Source organism: Mobula birostris, chromosome 8 (assembly GCF_030028105.1).
Source record: "Mobula birostris isolate sMobBir1 chromosome 8, sMobBir1.hap1, whole genome shotgun sequence".
Taxonomy (NCBI): Eukaryota; Metazoa; Chordata; class Chondrichthyes; order Myliobatiformes; family Myliobatidae; genus Mobula; species Mobula birostris.
In genome coordinates this window covers 153,055,080-153,076,814 of record NC_092377.1, presented here as the reverse complement: position 1 = coordinate 153,076,814, position 21,735 = coordinate 153,055,080, and the positions used below count along the sequence as shown (strand labels likewise).

General features: G+C 43.6%; 1 protein-coding gene across 5 annotated transcripts in view; it reads right to left on the bottom strand.

The window, feature by feature from the left end:
* LOC140201841 (netrin receptor UNC5D-like) overlaps positions 1 to 21,735 on the bottom strand; it is a 903,393-nt gene that overhangs the window by 112,116 nt on the left and 769,542 nt on the right. For all 5 annotated transcript variants that reach the window (XM_072266557.1, XM_072266558.1, XM_072266559.1 and 2 more), the window contains exon 11: positions 11,406 to 11,490. In XM_072266557.1, the coding sequence (XP_072122658.1) occupies positions 11,406 to 11,490 (85 nt within the window). The remainder of the gene's footprint in view (positions 1 to 11,405; positions 11,491 to 21,735) is intronic.

The following is a 21,735-nucleotide window of genomic DNA, read 5'->3' as shown; positions in this document are numbered from 1 at the left end:
ACTAAAAACATCACAAGTATAAGGAATACAATAAAAATACACAATAAGTTTAAATATTAAAGCAATTCTATACAACATAATGTTACCTCCCTTCTTCTACTTTCCAAAGAGATTGCTCCCTCCACGATACCATTTTCCTTTCATCTCTCTCACAAATCTCCCTCCAGGCACCCACCCTTCCAAGCAGCCAAAGTGCCATTCGCCACAAGCAGTACTTCCCAATGGCCAAACATTTTAATTCCCATTCCCCTTCTGACCTGTCGATCCATGGCCTCCTCTTGCGCCAAGATGAAGCTACCTTCAGGGTGGAGGAGCAACACCTTATATTCCATCTGGGACCCTCCAATCTGATGGTATGAACTTTGATTTCTCCTTCCAGCGAATAAATTCACCCCCCCCCCAATTCCTCACTCTGACCTTTCACCTCACCTGCCTATTACTTCCCCCTGGGTCCCCTTCTACTTCCCTTTCTCCTCTGGCCCACTCTTCTCTATCAGATTCTTTCTTCTCCAGCTCCTGGCCTTTCTCACCCACCTGGCTTCAACTATCACCTTCCTGCTAGCTTCTTACCCCTCTCTCCCCTCCCCCTCCCCAACTTTTCATTCTGGCATCTCCCCCCTTCTTTCTCAGTCCTGAAGGAGGGTCTATGCCCGAAACGATATGAGGTAGTGTTCATAGGTTCAATGCCCATTCAGAAATCAGATGGCAGAGGGGAAGAAGCTCTTCCTGAATTATTGAATATCTGCATTCATGCTCCTGTATCTCCTCCCTGATGGTAGCAATGAGAAGAGGGCATGCCCTGGGTGATGGGAGTCCTTAATGATGGATGCTGCCTATTTGAGTCACCGCTCCTTGAAGATGTCCTGGATGCTGACCGAGTTCACAACTTTCTGCAGCTTATTTCGATCCTGTGCACTGCTTCGCTCCCACATCAGCTTATATATATAGATTGATTGCATGTACTGTACATAAGGTGACTGACAGAAAAGTGGCAAAGAGACTCTTGGCAAGAGGAATTCTTCTAGCTATAGGTCATATGAATACACAGTTGGGCAGTGACTGTCTCAGTGTAGGTGTGAGGTGTGGAGCACAAACACAAAGCGGCAGTGCATGGGGGTAGATGAAGGGTGCTGAGGATCTATTTACACGCTGAATGGCTCTATAACACAGTGATTTCAAAGCATATAGGCAGTTTGGCTTTCTTATACAGAGAAGCTGTAGGGATAGCAGTTGCAGGGAAAAACAATATTCTGCTAAATGATGCCATTCTGTTGTTGAATCTTAAGGAACATTAATGAGACAGAGTGAAGGAGTTTTGCTTTGCTGTAAGGGGCTCTGTTGAAATTGGAAAGAATTAAAGCCCTGCTTAAATGGCAATATTGTGGAAATTATACATTCTGTAATATCAGGCCTCTACCACAATGGAATACATTTTCTGACCAGCTCCTGTTCCCTGGTTGCTGCCTACCAGATCACTGGCCTCACCCTTAGCTGCTCCCAAGGTCTCTGACATCTCTCCCAGTCACCCTCATCTTGCTCACTGCCTATCCTCTCCTAAACTCACCTGTTTCTTCAGCAAACCCCATGAATCAACCAACCACATCACTGAATTCAGCCCAGTCCACCCCAGGCAACATATTATAAAGCCTCAGCATTACATCCTTGCTTTTATATTCTAGTCCTCTTGAATTGAATGTAATTGCCTTCCTCACTACTGCCTCATCCTGCAAGTTAACCTTTGTGGAATCCTGCACTAGGATTCTCAAGTCCCTTTTCACATTTGATTTCTGAATTTGCTCCCCTTTAGAAAATAGCCTGCCAAAGTGCATGACAAAACACTTCCCTGTGCTACATTCCATCTGCTACTTCTTTGCCCATTCTCCTGATCTGTTCAAGTCTTTCTGCAGACTCCTTGCTTCCTCAACACTACCTGCCTTCCACCTACTGCATCTTTGTATAATCCACAAAATGCATTTAAAAAGAACCTTTGCTGGAGCAATAGACAATAGGTGCAGGAGTAGGCCCTTCGGCCCTTCGAGCCAGCACCGCCATTCACTGTGATCATGGCTGATCACCCACAATCAGTACCCCATTCCTGCCCTCTCCCCATATCCCTTGACTCTGCTATCTTTAAGAGCTCTATCTAACTCTTTCTTGAAAGAATCCAGAGAATTGGCCTCCACTGCCTTCTGAGGCACAGCATTCCACAGAACCACAACCCTCTGTGTGAAAAAGTTTTTCCTCAACTCCGTTCTAAATGGTCTACCCCAGGGGTCCCCAACCTTCTTTGCACTGCGGACCGGTTTAATATTGACAATATTCTTGCGGACAGGTCGACCCAGGGGGGGCGGGGGGGGGTAGGGTTGCCAGTGGACAAGAGTACCAGTCAAATATGTTGTGTTTACCCAGAGAAAGACTACAATGACCATGAAGCCTTGCGCAGGCACCAGTGCACATGCGTGTGCCTCCCGATTATTTTTTCCCTGCAAATCGTTTTGCGATTCTGTTTGGGGGGGGGGGGGGTTGTTAATCACAACCGGAATATAGCTGATAAGTGGCTAATACACTCAGTTTCGTTTCTAAAAGGGTTTATCTAACGAATTTAATATTAAACACATAGCGCATATTTTCCTCGCATGAATATAGTGATAAGTCAATTATCAGGGGAGGACAGGGGAGCTTGAAGTAAGTGTTGAACGAACTTCCAGTAGAAGTGGCAGAAGCAGGTTCGATATTATCATTTAAAGAAAAATTGGATAGGTATATACACAGGAAAGGAATGGAGGGTTATGGGCTGAGTGCAGGTCGGTGGGACTAGGTGAGAGTAGCGTTCGGCACAGACTAGAAGGGCTGATTGGCCTGTTTCCGTGCTGTAATTGTTACATGGTTATATAAGTAAGTCAATAGCATCATAACATTTTAAGTAACGTTTGGATATTAAACACACAGCACATATTTTCCCCCTATGAACATATAAAATCATTGCAACACACCAATATCGCTGAATCAGTGGGAGCCCTGGGCTTGTTTCCCTGCAACAAGACAGTCCTATCGAGGGGTGACGGGAGACAGCGATACTCGAAGAGGGTACCTTCTGTCCAGTCTATTCTGCAATTTAGTTTTCGTTGCATTCATTGCAGAAAACTCCGCTTTGCAGAAATATGTTGGAAGCAACGTTTTCAGTGCTTTCATGTCTATTTCAGGATATTTAGACCTGACTTTGATCCGGAATGCCGGCAGAGATGTTATGTCAAACATACTTTTCAGCCTGCCGGCATTTACAAGCTCAGGGAGTTGATCTTCTTCCTGCGCTGACATGGATGACATGCAGGTAATGACCTCGCCTGCGTTCAAGCTCAACAGTGTGTGACAGGGAATGAGGAAAGGTGCAGCTGACTCATATCACCAAATCATATCGTTTCCTCACGGCCCAGTAGCGTATGCTTTGCGGCCCGGTACCGGTCCACAGCCCGGTGGTTGGGGACCACTGGTCTACCCCTTCTTCGTAAACGGTGGCCTCTGGTTCTGGACTCCCCCAACATCAGGAACCTGTTTCCTGCCTCTAGCGTGTCCAATCCCTTAATAATCTTATATGTTTCAATCAGATCCCCTCTCATCCTTCTAAATTCCAGTGTATACAACCCAGTCACTCCAATCTTTCAACATATGACAGTCCCGCCATCCCGGGAATTAAGCTCGTGAACCTACTCTGCACTCCCTCAATAGTAAGAATGCCCCTTCTCAAATTTGGAGACCAAAACTGTACACAATACTCCACAATGCTCAACTGTACACAAACCCCTCCTAGTTGCTTCATAGTGTTGACACAAAACTAAATTTGATACCAAGTCTCATAAATTCAAAAGGAGAGAGTAAAGTAGATGGCCAAAAGCTTGGTCAGAGAGCAGGTGTTATGGGAAGTGAGGTGGAGGGAGGGAAATGGAGTCGAGGATGTCACATTAGTGTTGTGGTTAGCGTACTGGTTTAACAGAGCCAACTGTGAGATCGAGGTTCGGTTCCCACTGCTGTCTGTACATTCTCACTGTGACATTGGGTGTTCCTGTTTCCTCCCACCTTTCAGTGATGTAGATGTTAGGATCAGCAAGGTGTGGACATGTTACAATGGCGCCAGAAGCATGGCGACACTTGCCAGCTGGCCCCAGCACATCCCCGGACTGTGTTGGTGTATGCGGCAAAGGGTGCATTTCACTGTATGTTTCGCTGTACATGCAAATCTAATCTCTCAGCTGAAAGTCTGCTAATTGATGATCTAGAAACGAATTCACGATTGGTCACCAGGCGAGAGCTAGAGGAAAACAGATGTCCCAGTGAGTAACCTCTCAAGTTAGATTTTCAGTATGTAGATGTTACTAGTTTCTGTTTCTCACCCTCAGCTGCCTCTGACAAGACTAAGGTGGTGATTCACCCTGCTTGAATGACTGTGACTTGTCTTGTGAATGCATGAGCAGAGAGCTCCAGGATTTAGAACTAGCACCGATGAAGGTCATATGATATACTTCCAAGTCAGAAATGTGTTAACATTGGAAGGTAGGGTGATAAGTTCCTACTAACCAGATGACACCACCTACAGCTTATCCATTTGGCAACCTGGCCTCGGCCCGCCAGATGCATTCCCTTTATCCTTAACTCACAACCTGTGCAATTCAGTGCTGACCTGTTTTCTTACAATCATAGTTCTGATGAAGGGTCTTCAAATGTTTCTCTTTCCATGGATGCTGCCTGACCTGTTGAGTGTCTCCAGCATCTTAAATTTTATTTTATTTCAGTCTTTTAATCTTTACAATTGTGGGGAGGTTATTCTCCAGGGCAATAGGGGCAATGGCCAGTTTTTATCTGGAGAACTGGTCTCCGTATTTAAGAAAGGATGCTAATGCTTTTGTGGCAGTTCAGAAAGGTTTACTGGATCAATATCTGGAATGTGTGGGTTGCCTCATGATGAAAAGCTGGACAGACTGAGCTTTTATCTGCTGGAGTTTAGAAGAGTGAAATGGGATGTACTTGAAATAAATATAATCCAAAAAATTTATAATACGGTGGCTCTGGAGGAAATGTTCCTCATTGTGAGAGAATCTGGAACTAGGCGACAACACTTAATAAGACCAAGACAATGCAATTGTTTTCTCCTTCTCAGAATAAGTCTTTGGAATTCTCTACATTAAAGCAAAGTTTTTAAACAGGTTTAAAGATGAAACAGATAGATATTTGATAAACAAGGGGCTGAAAGACTCTGTAAGGCAGATAGATTAAGGTCATAATGTAACCTTCCATGGTTTTATTAAATGGGAAAGCAGGTTTGAGAACCTGACTGACCTAGCCTTGCTCCTGAATGTAAACAGGATGGTTTGGCTTCAGAGAGAGGAAAGGGACCATTGGCTGTGAATGAAGGTCGTACCAGGGACCACAGCCCTGTTCAGCTCTCATCTCTGTGCCTCCTTTCATCATTTGTGAATGAAGAACCTGGTTAGGCACTAGAAGAATTCTGCAATTCTACTTCAAAGTAGAAGAAACTTCCTTTTAACTTGGGCAAGGAAAGAGATTAGCTTTATTGTCACAAGGACATTGCAGCAGACAGTGAAATGCGGCATTTGGATCAAATCAAATCAGCGAGGATTGTGGTGGGCAGCCCCCAAGCATTGTCACACTTCTGGTACCATCATATCATGCCCGTAATTCACCCACCCTAACCCTAACATGTCCGTCTTTGGAATGTGGGAGGAAACCAAAGCACCTGGAGGAAACCCATGCAGTCACGGGGAGAACGTACAAACCCCTTATAGACAACGGAGGGAATCGAGCCCTGATCTTACAGCCGGTGCACTGAAAGCAAATCTTACCAATGATTGAAAATGCTTTGATTTAATACATCTTAATGAACGTCCCTTACCTTGTTAATCACCTAAAGAGATCTGAAGTAGGCAAGATCTAGTATCTCTGAGCAATTTTGACTGCAGATTGCTGTTTGCCACTGAATCTTCCTCCACACTTGTTCTGTGCTTTGAACATCTCTCCCTGGATCAACTCACTGACAATTCACCAGGCTTGTAATTATTGCTAAGGTAGGCATGACGCCGTGGTGATGTCAGATGTTGGATATTTTGTGAATTTAGTTGGGTGTTTAGAGTAGCATCAGTTTGAAAGACAAGTTTGCTCTTTGCAGTTATTCATTACCCTCAGATGGTCAGGTAGGGAAACAGGGTCGAATATGCTGGAAATTCAAAATACCTAGAAACATGAAGCACTAGAACTACTCAGTACGTCAGGCAGCATCTGCAGAGGGAGAGACAGAGTTAACATTTGAGGTTGATGACCTCAGAACTGGGAAAATATACAAAACCAGGCGATTTTATGTCAAGATCAGGGAGGGAAGGAGGGCATCTTCAATTGCATTTCTTTTGCTTTTTTGTTACAGATGCATATCAGAATCAGTTGACATGAAATAGTTGCTTTCTTGCATCAGTACAGTGCAATATGAAATTAATATAGACTACAAAAATAAATACAGCATAATAGAGAATAATGTGGTGGTATTCCTGATGCTATTCATATCGAAGAAAGGTATTAGAGAGGGTCTAGAGGAGGTTTACAAAAATGATCCCAGGAAGGAAAGGGTTACAATACAAGGAGCTTTCGACGGCTCTAGAGTTTAGGAAAATGACAGGGATTTTTTCATTGAAACCTACCAAATATTAGAAGGTCTGGATAGAGTGGACATGTAGAGGATGTTTTGAATATTAGAAGAGTGTAGGAACAAAGGGTACAGCCTCTGAAAAGAAGGCGAGAGATGAGAATTTCTTTATCCAGTGGGTAATGAATTTGTGGAATTCATTGCCACGGATGGCTGTGGAGGGCAAGTCACTGGGTTTCGTTAAAATGCAGGTTGATAGGTTTTTGGTTAGTAAAGGCATCAAAGGTTACGGTGAGAACGGTGGAGAATACGATTGAGAGGGAAAATAAATGAACCATGACCGAATATCAAAGCAGAATTGATGGGCCAAGTGGACCTATTCAGCTCCTATGTGTTTTGGTTCTATAGTTCAGAATTTTGATGGTGGAAGGGAAGAAGCTGCTTCTGAATAATTGAGTGTGGGTCTTCAGGCTCCTGCACGTCCTCCCTCTTGGTAGTAATGGGAATATCCTATTCTAGCTCTAGTGAAGCATCATCGAGCTCTGTTTCTCTCTCCATTGATGCTGCCTAACCTGATGAGTCTTTCTGGGACTTTTGATATTTACGTCGCACTTCCAGCACTGGGTATTTTCAATCTTCAGACGCCGTTACTGCCACGTCTATAACAGTGGTTAGATGAATAAAATTGCAAAGACAGGTCTTTGTGACACACTGCTCTGACACTCAAAATCAACATTCTCCAGTGGGGCGGATAAAAAAAAAGTTAATGTATAAGACTTTAATGTATTGAATCAAAACTCTTTGTCACTTGTACATGTTTAATGCATTTGGCATAATCTTGCCTTGTCATGCATGTATTTGCTCTCTCCTTGGTAAGTAGAATCCTGTACCAGAAGTTGAATTTTGTATTAATCAGACTGAAATGTGTATTAAAATTCACTGCTAAAGCTTTATCAAAGCTGGGGGACAGATAATGTCACCGTGACTGAAGTTTAAGAACTGAAATTCATTCTTGTTGCAGTGCCAAGGTCAGTATAATCTTTTTTACCTCTAATGTTTGTGGTGATGGAGCAAAAGGGTTGGAAATGAAGGATGCATGTTTATCAAGTTGGGTTCAGATGACTGTATGCAAATGACGTACTATGGCTGCAAATTGCTTGAGAAATATTAGCGAAGGCCCACCCTGCACTGGGAAAACTTGATGTGATAAATGGTTAGAAACCTTTTGATTTAACCAGAGAATGGCGTGCAGCTCACTCATCTTCTGGAGAGCCTTACAGCACAGGAAAAAGCCTTTTCAGTCCACCATGCCTATGCTGACTTGCAAATACCCAACCATAGCATTCACCAGCACATGGTCCTTGGCTTTCTATACTTAAGACAACAAATAGAAGGAGCAGGGGCAGCCCGTACGTTCCCTTGAGCCGGGATCATCATGACTGATCTGATTTTGGCCATGGCCCCGTTTCCTTGCCTGTTTCCCATCAATCTCAAATTCCCCAGAGACCAGAAGTCAGTCTTATACATATTAAGTGATTCTCTCCACACCTCTCTGAATCCAAAGCATTCAGGATCCTCTGAGAGAAGAAATTCTCTGTCACCTCTATCTCGGATGATGACTTGTAATACGTAACCACTAGCTCCTGATTCTGGTTTCCTGCACGAAAGGAAACTTGCCCTCAGCATCTATCTTGACAAGCTCCTTCAGGATCTTGATCAGCACAGAAGATTCTGGAGGATCTCAAAGGGTCAGGCAGTATCTGCGAAGGAAGGTAGGAGGTTGACATTTCCGTTTGAGCCCCTCCGTAAGTCCAGATGGAGAGTCGTGACTCAAAGCCTTTCTGTCCATTTTCCTCCACAGGTGCTGAATAACCTGTTGAGTTCCTCCAGCATCTTGCTCGTTGCTCCAGATTCCAGCATCTGCAGTCTCTTTCCTCTCCCCTCAGAATCTTATTGGTCTCAATAAAACCACCTCTCATGTGTCTGATGAAGACAGGAAACCTGTGCAGAAGAATTTTTAAAGTAGAAAAGCCAATGTACTGGGGGAGTTCCATTCTCTCAAACCTCAGACGTCCAGGTCCAGTGGTACCAATAAGTGTCACAAAGTGGAGCCTTCCTTGGTTGCAGTAGCTGACCATGACATCTCCTGTGCCTTGGCATGTCCTTCGCTCTCCATGGAGTGCTACAGTATAGCCTTCCTGGCCGTTGGATCTCACTGTGGATCTCATCCACCCAGCCTGCCAAAGCTAATTTCACGTGCTAGGATAGGCATGTCCCTACCTCGCTGGGGCGTGAGGCCGCTGGCTAGCCTCACCTGGTTTAGCCTGCCTGTGGAAGCGGCCTACGAGCGTGTGGCCGCTGTCGCATGCAAACTCTAAATCTGCTCAATTGGTTTGGTAAAGTCAACACCTTCATTCCTGGAATCAATCTGGTGACCCTTTTCTGAAGCATGTCCCTCCTTAGATAACATCAGAAAATCCAAGTACTGCAGTTGTGACCTCACTGAGATCATGTTCGCTTGTAACAACATTTCCCCCATTTACATTTCATCCCCTTGGATTAAAGCCAACATTCCACTTGCTTTTTCTAATGAATTCCTTGATCCACGTACAGTACTAACTTCTGTATTCCATGTCTGGATGCTTTAAAATCCTTCTGTACCATGAGCAAAATCAGAATCGGAATCAGGTTTATTATCAATATCTTATACAATGAGTGTAAGGGTGGTGGGTGGAGATACATCTCTACCAAAGGAGGTGTAAGGCATTCCTTCTATCCGCTAGCCTGCAGGTCAACCTTGGCAAGGTGTAGCACCTGCTTAGCCCCCCACTTAGGGTCATGGGAAGCCATGGAATCAGGTGGCAGATGGTGGTATGAGCAGCTGATGCGTATCACCAGTCCTGGTTATGCGACCACTGGCGCCAGACAGATGATCTCCGAAGAGGATTGATAACGGCTGGGGTCATCAGTCTCGTAAAGACACTGCCCAGAAGGTGGCAATGGCCAACCACTTCTGTAGAAACATTTGCCAAGAACAATCATGTTCATGGAAAGACCATGATCGCCCAAGTCATACATCACATAACAAATGAACAAATCATATAATGTGAAATTCGTTGTTTTGAAGCAGCAGCACAGTGTAGAAACCAAAACATACAACAATCATACATAGAACAGAACTGTCAGGCTATTAGTTATCTCTTAACCATCATCTCTAAGGTAGACAACGTAGTCACTTCTTTGTTGCTGGAACATTCTATTGTGTAAATTCTTCCGGGCGTGGACTCACTTTACACTGCACGCTGTCGGAGCAGTGCTGCCAGGATAATCAAGGACATGACCCACCCAGTCAACACACTTTTCGTCCCTCTTCCCTCCAGGAGAAGGCTCAGGAGCTTGAAGACTCGTACGGCCAGATTTGGGAACAGCTTCTTTCCAACTGTGATAAGACTGCTGAACGGATCCTGACCCGGATCTAGGCCGTACCCTCCAAATATCCGGACCTGCCTCTCAGTTTTTTTTGCACTACCTTACTTCCTATTTTTCTATTTTCTATTTATGATCTATAATTTAAAATTTTAATATTTACTAATTTTAACTATTTTTAATATTTTAATATTTAATATTTGTAATCCAGGGAGTGGGAAGCGCAGAATCAAATATCGCTGTGATGACTGTACAGTCTAGTACCAATTGTTCGGTGACAATAAAGTATAAAGTAAAATGTAAATTATTTTCCTGGTTTTATATATAGTTGGTTAGGCTCCACCATGGATGATCCCAAGCTCGGCTGCAAAAGGAGGTTTGAGCACGGGATTAGCAGCCCCATCCTGTAAAAATCCAGAGCTACAGAAGCTCCAAGGCTCTCATCCCTGGGAAGAAAGGACCTTCACCTAGAAGACAGATGACGTTGTGTGGTGGAAGCGGAAGCCACCAGGCCAGTCAATCTTCAATCGACCCAGGACAGAGGATTTTGGTGAGATGCTGCTGGTGGCCTGTGCCGCAGTGGGGGTGACAGGCTTATGAAGAAGAAGATATATAATTGGCTGTTCTTCAAGGGTACTCTAGAGGAAGTGAAATTCTTTGGGATGTCATGAGGTGATGAAAGGCACTTTAGAAATGCAAATACTCCTTCTGTACAATATAACTCAAGCAAAGATACAATTCCCATCAATTGGACATTCCTTGAACTCAACACTCACGAATATTTCGTTAAGAAGGAGGTGAATCACCAGGAAACAGCCACCCAATCCCAATATAATTAGAAGAGCATTCACATGTTATCGTGAGGAACTATAATTAGCTGATGTGAAGCTAATTATTCATAATAAACACTCTTAATAGTTCTGATATTTCAGTTGGAACTTTCAACAGTAGAGCACTAATGAAATGAAGCATAAGAATATTTAATGAATGTGTTTAATGTTTTTTAAACCATGCAATTAAATTCCAAAGCTTTAATTATTTATTATTAAAATGTTCTAGATAAACAACATAATTTTATACTATTTTTCATGCAGCTATGGCAAACCATTGCCCACGCACTTCATTATATTATTCAGTTTGCATCTTCTTGTCTGCGAATTACCAGACTGTGAAGGATATATTTTAATAATTCTGATTTTTTTTCAATTGGCCACCTCATTTCCCCCATACCCCTGACTATCACAAGGCTCTAAGCAGGCACAGCCTTTCCGCATTCCAGTAAGTACATCTGCAGAAAGGAAAACAACACGTTTGAACATATTTTGTCTCTTACCTACTTTCACCTTGATTGACCGCAATGTACATTTCCCATGAATTCCCCTCAGGAATTGATCCCAAAGGAACCATTAAACGGACTCCTTACATATATAAAAGAAAACATTGTTAGTTTCAGGAACATGTGCAGATACCTTTAGAAATCTTGCCACCCCAAACATCAATGGAGGAATGGAGCAATTTATACACATTGATGATTATAATAACATGGAATATCTTATTACAAATATCTTCAAATACACATACACTTGAGAATGCCATAGCTTCCAGGTTGTCCACTAAGCCACAAACTCCTCTGCTCTGAGTCTACAGTGCCAGATTCCTCACAGTCTCTGGCTTTCATGTGGCACTTGCTACCCAGAAGCACTGTAGTATTGTTTCCCTGCACAGACAACTGTAGGAAGGCATCTCAGCACAGGCTAATGGGTGGAAGCTAAGAGCTTTCCCAGTAATGACAACAACCTTTGAAAGAATGAAAGCAAGGTTTGATGGAGCATTGGAAGTGGGTGCCACTGTAAGGTTTGGGACAAGGGCAATGACTAGACAGCTCCAAGCCAAACTAATAATGGATATAGAAGAAATGGGTGATTGGCTTCCTTTTCCTTTGTAAGGAAGCTGTTAGAGTCACCCTTTCTGTTCTAAAAGACAGTTAAGAAAGCAACATATGTTGACTTTGGTAATGGAGCCCCATTCTGTGAATAATTAACAGAAAGGTAATTGGCAGCAGATGTCTTGTGGAAACGCGGCCTTCATTAGTCAGGGGATTGCATTCAAGAGTCACAAGGTAATGAGCTAGCTCTACAAAACTGATTAGACAAAAATTGAAGTATTGTGTTTGGTTTTGGTTGCCTTGTTATAGGAAGGATGTGGAAGCTTTAGAGAGGGTGCAGAGGAGACTTACCAGGATGATGCCTGGATTAGAAAGCACATCTTATGAGGATAGGCTGAATTATCTAGTGTTCTTCTCTTCAGAGAGAAGGAGGATGAGAGGTGACTTGATAGAGGTGTATAAGATGATAAGAGGCATAGACCGAGTGGATAACCAGACTTCATTCCCATGGCAGAAATGGTTAATTCAAGTGGGCCTAACTTTAAGGTATTGGGAGGAAAGTATAGGGGGGTGGGATATCAGAAGCAGATTTTTTTACCCAGAGAGCAGTAGGTGCGTGGAACACACTGCCAGTGGTGGTGGCACAGGCAGGCACATTAGGGACATTTATGAGACACTTCGATAGGCAAATGGTGGAAAAAAATGTAGGGCTCTGTACTGGAAAGGGTTTGATTGATCTTGGAGTAGGTTAAAGGGTCAGAACAAAATTGTTGGCACAAGGGACAGAACTGTGGTGTACTTGTTCCATGCCCTGTGTTTTTAACGTTTATCCAAGTGGTCAGGCTGGTGTCTCTCGGCATGGTTCAGTTCTCACATTGGTTCATAGAGAGTTGGGAGCTCTAAGTGTTGAGCCAGTGATGTCTGGCAGAGCAGCACCACTTCTTCAGCCTTCACTCATGAGCTGGGACTCTTACAAAGTCATGGAGTCATTCACCATTGAACCAAGTCACCTGACACAATGTGTGTGTGTCAACCATCAAACATTCATTTACAACAGTGCCACACTAATCCCATTTGATTGTTCCCACATTCCCATCAAACCCACCCCCAGATTCAAAAATTCGCTTGCACACTCGGGATGCAGTGGCTAAATCGACCCATGTGTCTTAAGGACATGGGAGGAAACCACGCAGTCGCAGAGAGAGAACACCAGAGGTCAGCATTGAGCCTGGCTCACTGGAGGTGCTCTACTAAATGCATCACTGTGTTCCCCTCCTTTGTAGCCAAATCATAAAGCATTTTATAAACGTTTGTTTGTCAATTTCACTGTGTGGAGAGGAAACTTTCTCCAACAGATCTCCGTTGATATCCAGGAGATATTATGTAATGGTAGAGTTTGAAGAAAATGGAAGCCAAAATAATGCAGCTTTATAAAACTCCGGTTAGGCCACATAAGACCATAAGGTACAGGAGAAGAATTAGGCCATTCAGCCCATCAAGTCTACTTCACAATTCCATCATGGCTGATCCTGGATCCCACTCATCCCCATATATCTGCCTTCTCGCCATATCCTTTGATACCCTGACCAATCAAAAAACTTCCGCCTTAAATATACCCATGGACCTGGCCTCCGCCGCAGTCTGTGGCAGAGCATTCCACAGATTTACTACTCTCTGGCTAAAAAAATTCCTCCTTACTTCTGTCCTAAAGGGACACCCCTCAATTTTGAGGCTGTGCTCTCTAGGTCTGGATAGTCTTAGCATAGGAAACATCCTCTCCACATCCACCCAATCTAGTCCTTTCAACATTTGGAAGGTTTCAATGAGATCCCTCTACATTTTTCTAAATTCCAGTGAGTACAGGCCCAAAACAACCAAATGCTCCTCATATGTTAACCCCTTAATTCCTGGAGTTATCCTCATGAACCTCCTCTGGATTCTCTTCAATGACAACACATTTCTGAGATAGGGCCCAAAACTATTGACAGTACTCCAAGTGTGGCCTGACTAGTGTCTTATAAAGGCTCCGCATTATCTCCTTGCTTTTATATTGCACTTCCCTTGAAATAAGTGCCAACATTGGATCTGCCTTCTTTACCTGCAAATTAACCTTCTGGGAGTCTTGCACGAGGACTCCTAAGTCCCTCTGCACCTCTGATGTTTGAACATTCTCCCCATTTAGACAATAGTCTGCGCTGTTCTGGAGTATTGCATCCAGATCTGGTCGCCCCACTATAGAAAGGATGTTGAAGCTTTGGAGAGGAAACAGAAGATGTTTACCAGGATGCTGCCTGGTTCAGAGGGTATGTGCTATCATGAGAGGCTGGATAAACTTGGGTTGTTTCTCTGGAGTGGTGGAGGCTGAGGGGAGATCTGACAGAGGTTTATAAGATTAGGAGAACATTGATGGAGTAGACATGGAGTATCTGTTCCCTGGGGTAGAAATGTCTGATACCAGAGGGTATGCATTGAAGATGAGAGGGGGTAGGTTCAAAAGGAATGTGAGGGTAAGTTTTTTTACTCAGAGAGTCATGGATGCCTGGAATGTGCTGCCTGGGGTGGTGCTAGAGGCAAATACATTCGAGACTTTTAACAGACGTTTAGATAGGCACATGAACGTGAGGAGGATGGAGGGATATGGACAATGAGTAGGTAGGAGGGATTAGTATTTGGGGGCTTTTTGGTTTACTTTTCAGCTGGTTCGGCACAATATTGTGCCCCAAAGGGCCTGTTCCTGTGCTGTACTGTTCTATGTTCTAACAAACTGGAACTGAGAACTTCCCCATTGTTGCCAGGGTGCAAATTTCTCTGTAAAGACTGTCGACTTTGTGAGTGGAAGTGCTATAAATATTATTAGGGTAAGATGGATGCTTCCAAACCTATGAGGCGAATGGCTCAGGACATTGCCATTAATTGTAATGTGGGGAAAATGTGAGTGTGCAGTCCAGGCAGACTATCCAGCTACTTTGTGAAGTGTACCCAGCCTGGACATTCTCTCTCCTCTCCTTTTCCATCAGGCAGGAGATACAAAAGCCTGAAGACATGTACCACTAGGCTCATGGATAGCTTCTACCCCAGTGTTATAAGACCATTAAATAGTTCCCTAGTATGATACACTGACCTCACAGTTTACCTTGTCTTGCACCTTGTTGTTTACCTGCATTGCACTTTTTTTGAGATTGAGACAGACTGAGACATCGAGGCGAATGCGGAAGGTGAGCAAGAGTTCAGTGCTGAGCGCCTGCCTTTTGCCAGGGAAGGAGTCTGTGAGCGGCCTATCACTGCGTAGGCGGGAGTGCCCCTCTGCTTCCTGTGTTGTCCCTCTCTTTTGATGGATGTTACTAATATTGTAGGATAATATCCTGGTTCTGCGTTTATGGATTGGACTATGGACTTATTCAGACTTACGGTTTTTATATTCTGTGTTTTTAATCAGCTGCTCCTTTTCTGTTTTGTTGAGCGAGGGGAGGATATTTGGGGGGGTGGTTGAACTATTAGTGTTCTGTATTTTTTGTGTGGGGGAGGGTTTATTTTTTTGGGATCGATGTTCCATTTTGTGCAGGGGAAGGGGGGTTTTTGGGGTGTTTGATGAATCAGGATGACATTCTTTTTTTTTGTACCGTGGGGGGGGGGTTGTGGGTTTGATGTTTCTCTCTGAACGACTTTCATGTTCTTTCTTTTTTTCATGGCTATAAATATAAATCTCAGAGTCGTATATGGATACATACTTTGATAATAAATGAACCTTTGAACCTTTATTCGGCATTGTTATTGTTTTACATTGTTCTGCCTCAATGAACTGTGTAATGATTTCATCTGCATGAACAGTATGAAAGACAAGCTTTTCACTCTGTGTCATTACCTGTGACAATAATAAACCAATTCCAGTAAGTCAATTCCAAATGAAGTCTCTGAATATGTAACCCCAGCAATATAAAATTTGGAATGCAGTTTATCGAACCCCTGGCATAGAAAACCTGTAACCCCTGGCATTTAAAATTTGGAATGCAGTTTAGGTAACCCCTGGCATATAAAATGTGGTATGCAGTTTATGTTTTCTAGGAGTAAATTGAGGGTAAATGCAACATATCCACAGTGTGAATGTCTCTCCCCAATCTCTGTGCAGCTTGGTCCAACTTAAGGTGCCAAATTGGCAATAAAGTCAACTCGGGGCCTTGAGGCATGTTCCAGGTTTGCCCAGACCTCAACAATGAGTGGCGCAAACGTTCATGGTTTCCTTTCAATTCAAACAAAAATAAAGTGTTGGTGGAGCCAGCAGAGAACAGTGCTCTCCCTAGCTACATGATCTACGGTGTCACCACAGCCCCAGTGAGCTCTCTCATCACTTCTCTGTAATCTACCTGCACACAGCTAATGGGGAAACAAAATACCCAAAATTTAATTTACAGGAACTGCTGATCCCTGTGGAGAAACTGGAGACTGTGGTAGCCTGCTCAAAGTATTAATTTGAGGAATAAGATATGCTGACCTTGAACCTAGAGCCATCCATGTACACAAACCTCACATTAATCAGAATCAGGTTTATTATCACTGATCTACAAAATTATATCAAAATCTTTGGCACATATATATAGCTAGGGTGCCTAAGACTTTTGTACAGTACTGTATTCGTCAACGTGGAGCAGAGAACGAGTTTGTAAATCTGGTGGAGCAAAGGATGCTGGGAATGACAAGGGTGGAGTGCCACGGGAGGGGTGAGGGACAGGTGGCTGAGAAGGAGTGCCAGGAGTGGGGGAAGGTGTGGATGCAGACACACCCAGCCCTGAGACATGGGGCAAGGTCATTTGATTCCAAACAACTGGTTTATTGATTATTACAGAATGTCTCTCTGATACTCCCATTCCCTCCCCTCTCTCTTCCCCTTTTCCCAACCACAATTCCCCTCGCCCTGCCCCCTGCTCATTCCCAGTCGACAATAGAGACCCATATCAGAATGAGGTTTATCATCGATCACGTATGCATTGAATTTGTTTTTTGTTGTTTTGCAGCGGTAGCACTGTGCAATACATAAAATACTATGAATTACAATAAGAAATATGTATAAGTAGTGGAAAAAGACAGCAAACTAGTGAGGTAGTGTTCGTGGGTTGGTTCATTGTCCATTCAGAAATCTGATGGCGGAGGAGAAGAAGCTGATTTTAAATTTTTGAGTGACTTATAAAAATGTAATCCTACTTTTTATATTCTCCCCACATTCTCAGCAGCTCCCTGTTGGTTCTTGCACTCACCTACACACTTGAGCAATTTATAACGGCCAGTCAACCTAGCAACCTTTGGGATGTGGAGGGAAACCAGAACACTGGGAGGAAATCTGACGGTCACAGGGAGAGCATGCAAACTCCACACAGAGAGCACCCGGGGTCAGGATTGAACCCGGGTCGCTGGAGCTGTGGGGCAACAGTTCCATCAGTTGTGACATTGAGCTTTCTAGCTTGGGCACAACCAGTGCTGAGGCTGGCGTTTGCATCCAGATCCAATTTAATCTCCCTAAAATTCACAGTTCAATGTAAATTTTATTATCAAAGTACATATACACCACCTTATACAACCCTGAGATTTATTTTCCTGTGGGGCATACTCAACAAATCTATGCATTAGTAACTATAACAAAATCCAAGAAAGACAGTCCAACTAGAGCATTCAACTAGATTGCAGAAGACAACAAAGTGTGTAGATGCAACAAATATAAATAAATAGCAATATGCATCGAGAACATATGATGAAGAATCCTTGAAAGTGAGCCGATAGATTGTGGGAACAGTTCAGTGATGGGGCAAGTGAAGTTGAATGAAGTTTGTTCAAGAGCCTGATGGTTGAGGGGTAGTAACTGTTTCTGAAACTGGTGGTGCGAGTCCTGAGGCTCTTGTATCTTCTTCCTGATAGCAGCAGTGAGAAGATAGTATGTGCTGGGTGATGCAAGTCCCCGATTACGATTGCTGCTTTCCTACGACAGCATCTCATGTAAATGTGTTCAATGGTTAGAAGGGCTTTACCTGTGATGGACTGGGCCAAAGTCATGACTTTCTGTAGGATTTTCCATTCAAGGGCGTTGGTGTTTCCATACCAGGCTGTGACACAGCCAGTCAATACACTCTCATGACTGGCTGCATCAGGAATTTCAGTCACATGAGCTACTGGCTCGACACCTAGGCAAACAGATTTAATTCCATTGCGCTGTTCGAAATATTTGGACAGGAAACAGACAATAGACAAAAGCAACAGTTTGTTCCTTAACTGACAATAGCTGGCATAAAAGCAAAATAGGTAGCTTGCATTGCTAAGTAACTACTTTGGCATAACCACGGTCCCAGTGGACTACAGTGCCCCTTGGTATGATTGAATATTACAGTAGCAAGGTGTTGCTTATCAGTGATGAGATGTGCACAATGCATTCAACTGTTTGCAAACTACATGAATGATGGCTAAGAAGGAATAAATACATCTGATGATCAAAACTAAGGTTTTGTCTTACAGTTAGTCGATTCAAGATCGCTTTGAGAATCAGTTTGTTTTAGGAATTTCAATCACATGAGATACATAACTAGGTACTGGCAACTCATTAGGAGATGTGGTATAAAAACGGTGACTAAACTGTTTCTTAACAGCTCAGTGACAAGTACAGCTCTTTAAAGAGATTAACGACTAAAGATTAGCTTTATTTCTCACACGTACATCGAAACATCGAAATATGCAGTGAAGTGCGTCGTTTGTGTCATGAATGTGCTGGGGGCAGCCGCAAGTGTTGCCGAGCTTCAGGTGCCAGCAGATCACTTCTTTCGCGCCTTCCCTTTACTTCAGATATGGCTCTGCCACTGGTAGAGCCTGCAGCCTACATTCTCGCCGTGTGATTTCAGGCCAATCGGGCAATCCGCCGCTTTGCTGTCTCCGAGAGTGTTTCGCAAGGCTGTGACCGCAGCGTGCGGGATAGAGGCCAGGAAGTTTGGAGACGAGGCGTGGGACCATGATCGACTCCATCTCTCGCTAATTAATGACTGAAATCATTAATCAAGGCGAGTGCGGAAGGCAAGCGAGTGCTCAGTGGCGTCTACCAGCCTCTCGTCTGCTGCTACTGGAGAAGGTGTCTGCATGTAACGGTCTCTCACTCCCTGCTCCCGAGGGAAGGTCCTTGCATCTGAGTGACCTCTCTCTCCCTCTATGCTGTGGGCAGATGGGGCCTGAGCAAGGTTTAATCCATACAGATTGGAGATTTGGACTCTAATTTTGTTTTTAAATTGAGTTCTATTTCTAGTTCCAGTTCTAGTTGCCCTTTTTTCGTCACTACTATTAGGCAATTTTGAATCGGCTGGCCTGCAGATAATGAATACTGAGCTGAACTGGACTGTGCTTTGTACTTTGTGTTTTCGACCATTTGTTTTTGTTGCTGTTTGTGTGATTTTTTTTGCATGTGGGGGAGGGCGCTTTGATGTTTGATGCTTTTCTTGAATGGTTCTTTGTTTCATGGCTGTCTGTGGGGAAGACGAATTTCAGGGTTGTATACTGCATGAATACTTTGTTAATAAATGTACTTTGAACTTTGATCATGCTCACAACTTACTAACCCTAAACCATACATCTTTGGTATGTTGGAAGAAATTGAATAGAGGCATGAATTGAACTCCAATCACTGATCACTGATTCCTGGTGCTGTCAATCATTGTAATAACTGCTAGCTAATGTAAATTTTGATTTGCATATTAGGATGAAGACTTCTGTCACTGTCCTTGGGCTGAACTAATGCCATGTTTTTGGGGATTCGAGGAACTACAAGACAAATCTCATTGATTTTCAAAGTGTTCAGGGTTCTGAATTATGCTTCAAAAAGCAAAATACTGCAGATGCTGGAAGTCTGAAAGAAAGACAGAAAATGCTGTAGATACTGAGAAGGTCAGCCAGCATCTGCGGAGAAAGAAACTGTTAAGATTTAAAAACTTTTGTTGGGATAAGGGAGTGTTGAAATCGAACATGTTTATTTGTGTGAAAAGGGGAGGGATGATGGACAGGGTGGGGACTGAATAATATAAGAGGTGGTGGTGCTGTCCAAGAAAGGGATGTGAAGGCTTGTTCAGAGCAGATGACCAGCCTGGAGAGGTGTAAATGATAAGGCCATAAGACCATAGATATAGAAACAGAAATAGGCCATTCAGCCCATCGAATATGACCAGCCATTCAATCAGGGATGATATTTTCAACACCATTGTTCTGCCTTCTTACCATACCCTCTAACTCCCCTACCAATCAAGACCCTATTAATTACTCTTGGTCTCAACACCCAACTATGGCAAGGTATTCCACTGACTCACTGCCCTCTTGTTTGAGACATCCCACTTCATCTCAGTCTTATTCTGAAGCTGTGCCCTCAGACCCTCGATACCACGACCAATGGAAACATCCTCTCCGTGCCCACTCTATCCAGGCTAAAGAGGTGAATGAAAACAGAGAAGAAAATAAATGGATACTGAGGCCGGAACTGTAAGATACAGCGACCTGAAGCAGTAATTCTGTTTTTCTCTCTCAGCAGATGCCGCCCAACCCGCTGAGTGCTTCTGGCTTTGTTTCTGCATTTTGCTGTCTGGAGGTAGATCTTAAACTGATTTCTATCTGCATAAATAAAGTAATACTTACACCATACTTGGAGTAGTATTGCAATTACTCGAGTCGGGTATGATGTTTTCCAGAGGGGTTGTCTATTGGAAGGTGCTCAGATGGCTGCAGAGGCCAATCCGAGATCCTTATATACTGGCGCCGTGTGTAAAACTAAGTGTCTCAGAATCGGAATCAGGTTTATTAGCACTGACGTATGTTGTGAAATTTGGTGTTTTGTGGCAGCAGTACTTTTCAAAGCAAGATATAAAAAAGAACTCACAAAACACTGGAGGAACTCAGCAGGCCAGGCAGCATCTACGGAAAAGAGCACAAAGTCAATATTTCGGACCGAGACTCTTCATTAGAGGGTCGATCAACAATCCCGCTGAAGGGTTTCGGCTCGAAATGTCGAAAGTATTCTTTTCCACAGATGCTGTCTGGCCCGCTGAGTTCCTCCAGCACTTTGTGTGTGCTGCTCAGATTTCCAGATTTTTCCTTGTATATAAAATATATTATAAGTTACAATAAAAATATACACAAAAAATAGTGCAGAAGTGGAATATGGAGATAGTTTTCACAGGTTCATGGACCGTTCATCAATCGGATGGCAGAGGGAAGAGACTGATCCTAAAGTTTATTTGCCAGTTCCAGAGTGAAACACCTCAGAGAGGAACATTTGCCACTTTGAACTTTCACATTGATCCTTCTTAAAGTAGCAAAGCTGCAGGTCAATCTACAGGCGTAACATATAAGGGTGACATGAAACTACAGCAAGGGTACAGTGGCACAAGGGTAGAGCTGCTATCTCATAGTGCCAAGAGATCTGGGTCCAGTGCTGACCTCTGGTGCTATGGAGCCTCTGCCTTCTCCCTGTGACTGTCTGGTGCTCTAGTTTCCTCCCACTTGATGGGTTAATTTACCCCCTCAGTGTAGGTAAGAGGCAAAAAGAGGGGAAGTGAGCGAAAATACATTGTGGAGGTTCTGGGAAGCAAGAAGAGGGGACTGTGATTGATGAGATGGATGTGCTGGGAGCTGAATTGGACCTAATGGGCTGAATGGCCTCTTGATCCATGACAGTCAATACTTACAAAGGCCAACACAGTTTCCCGATTACTTGATGAAGGTTCTCGGCCTGAAACGTCGACTGATTATTCCCCTCCATAGATGCTGCCTG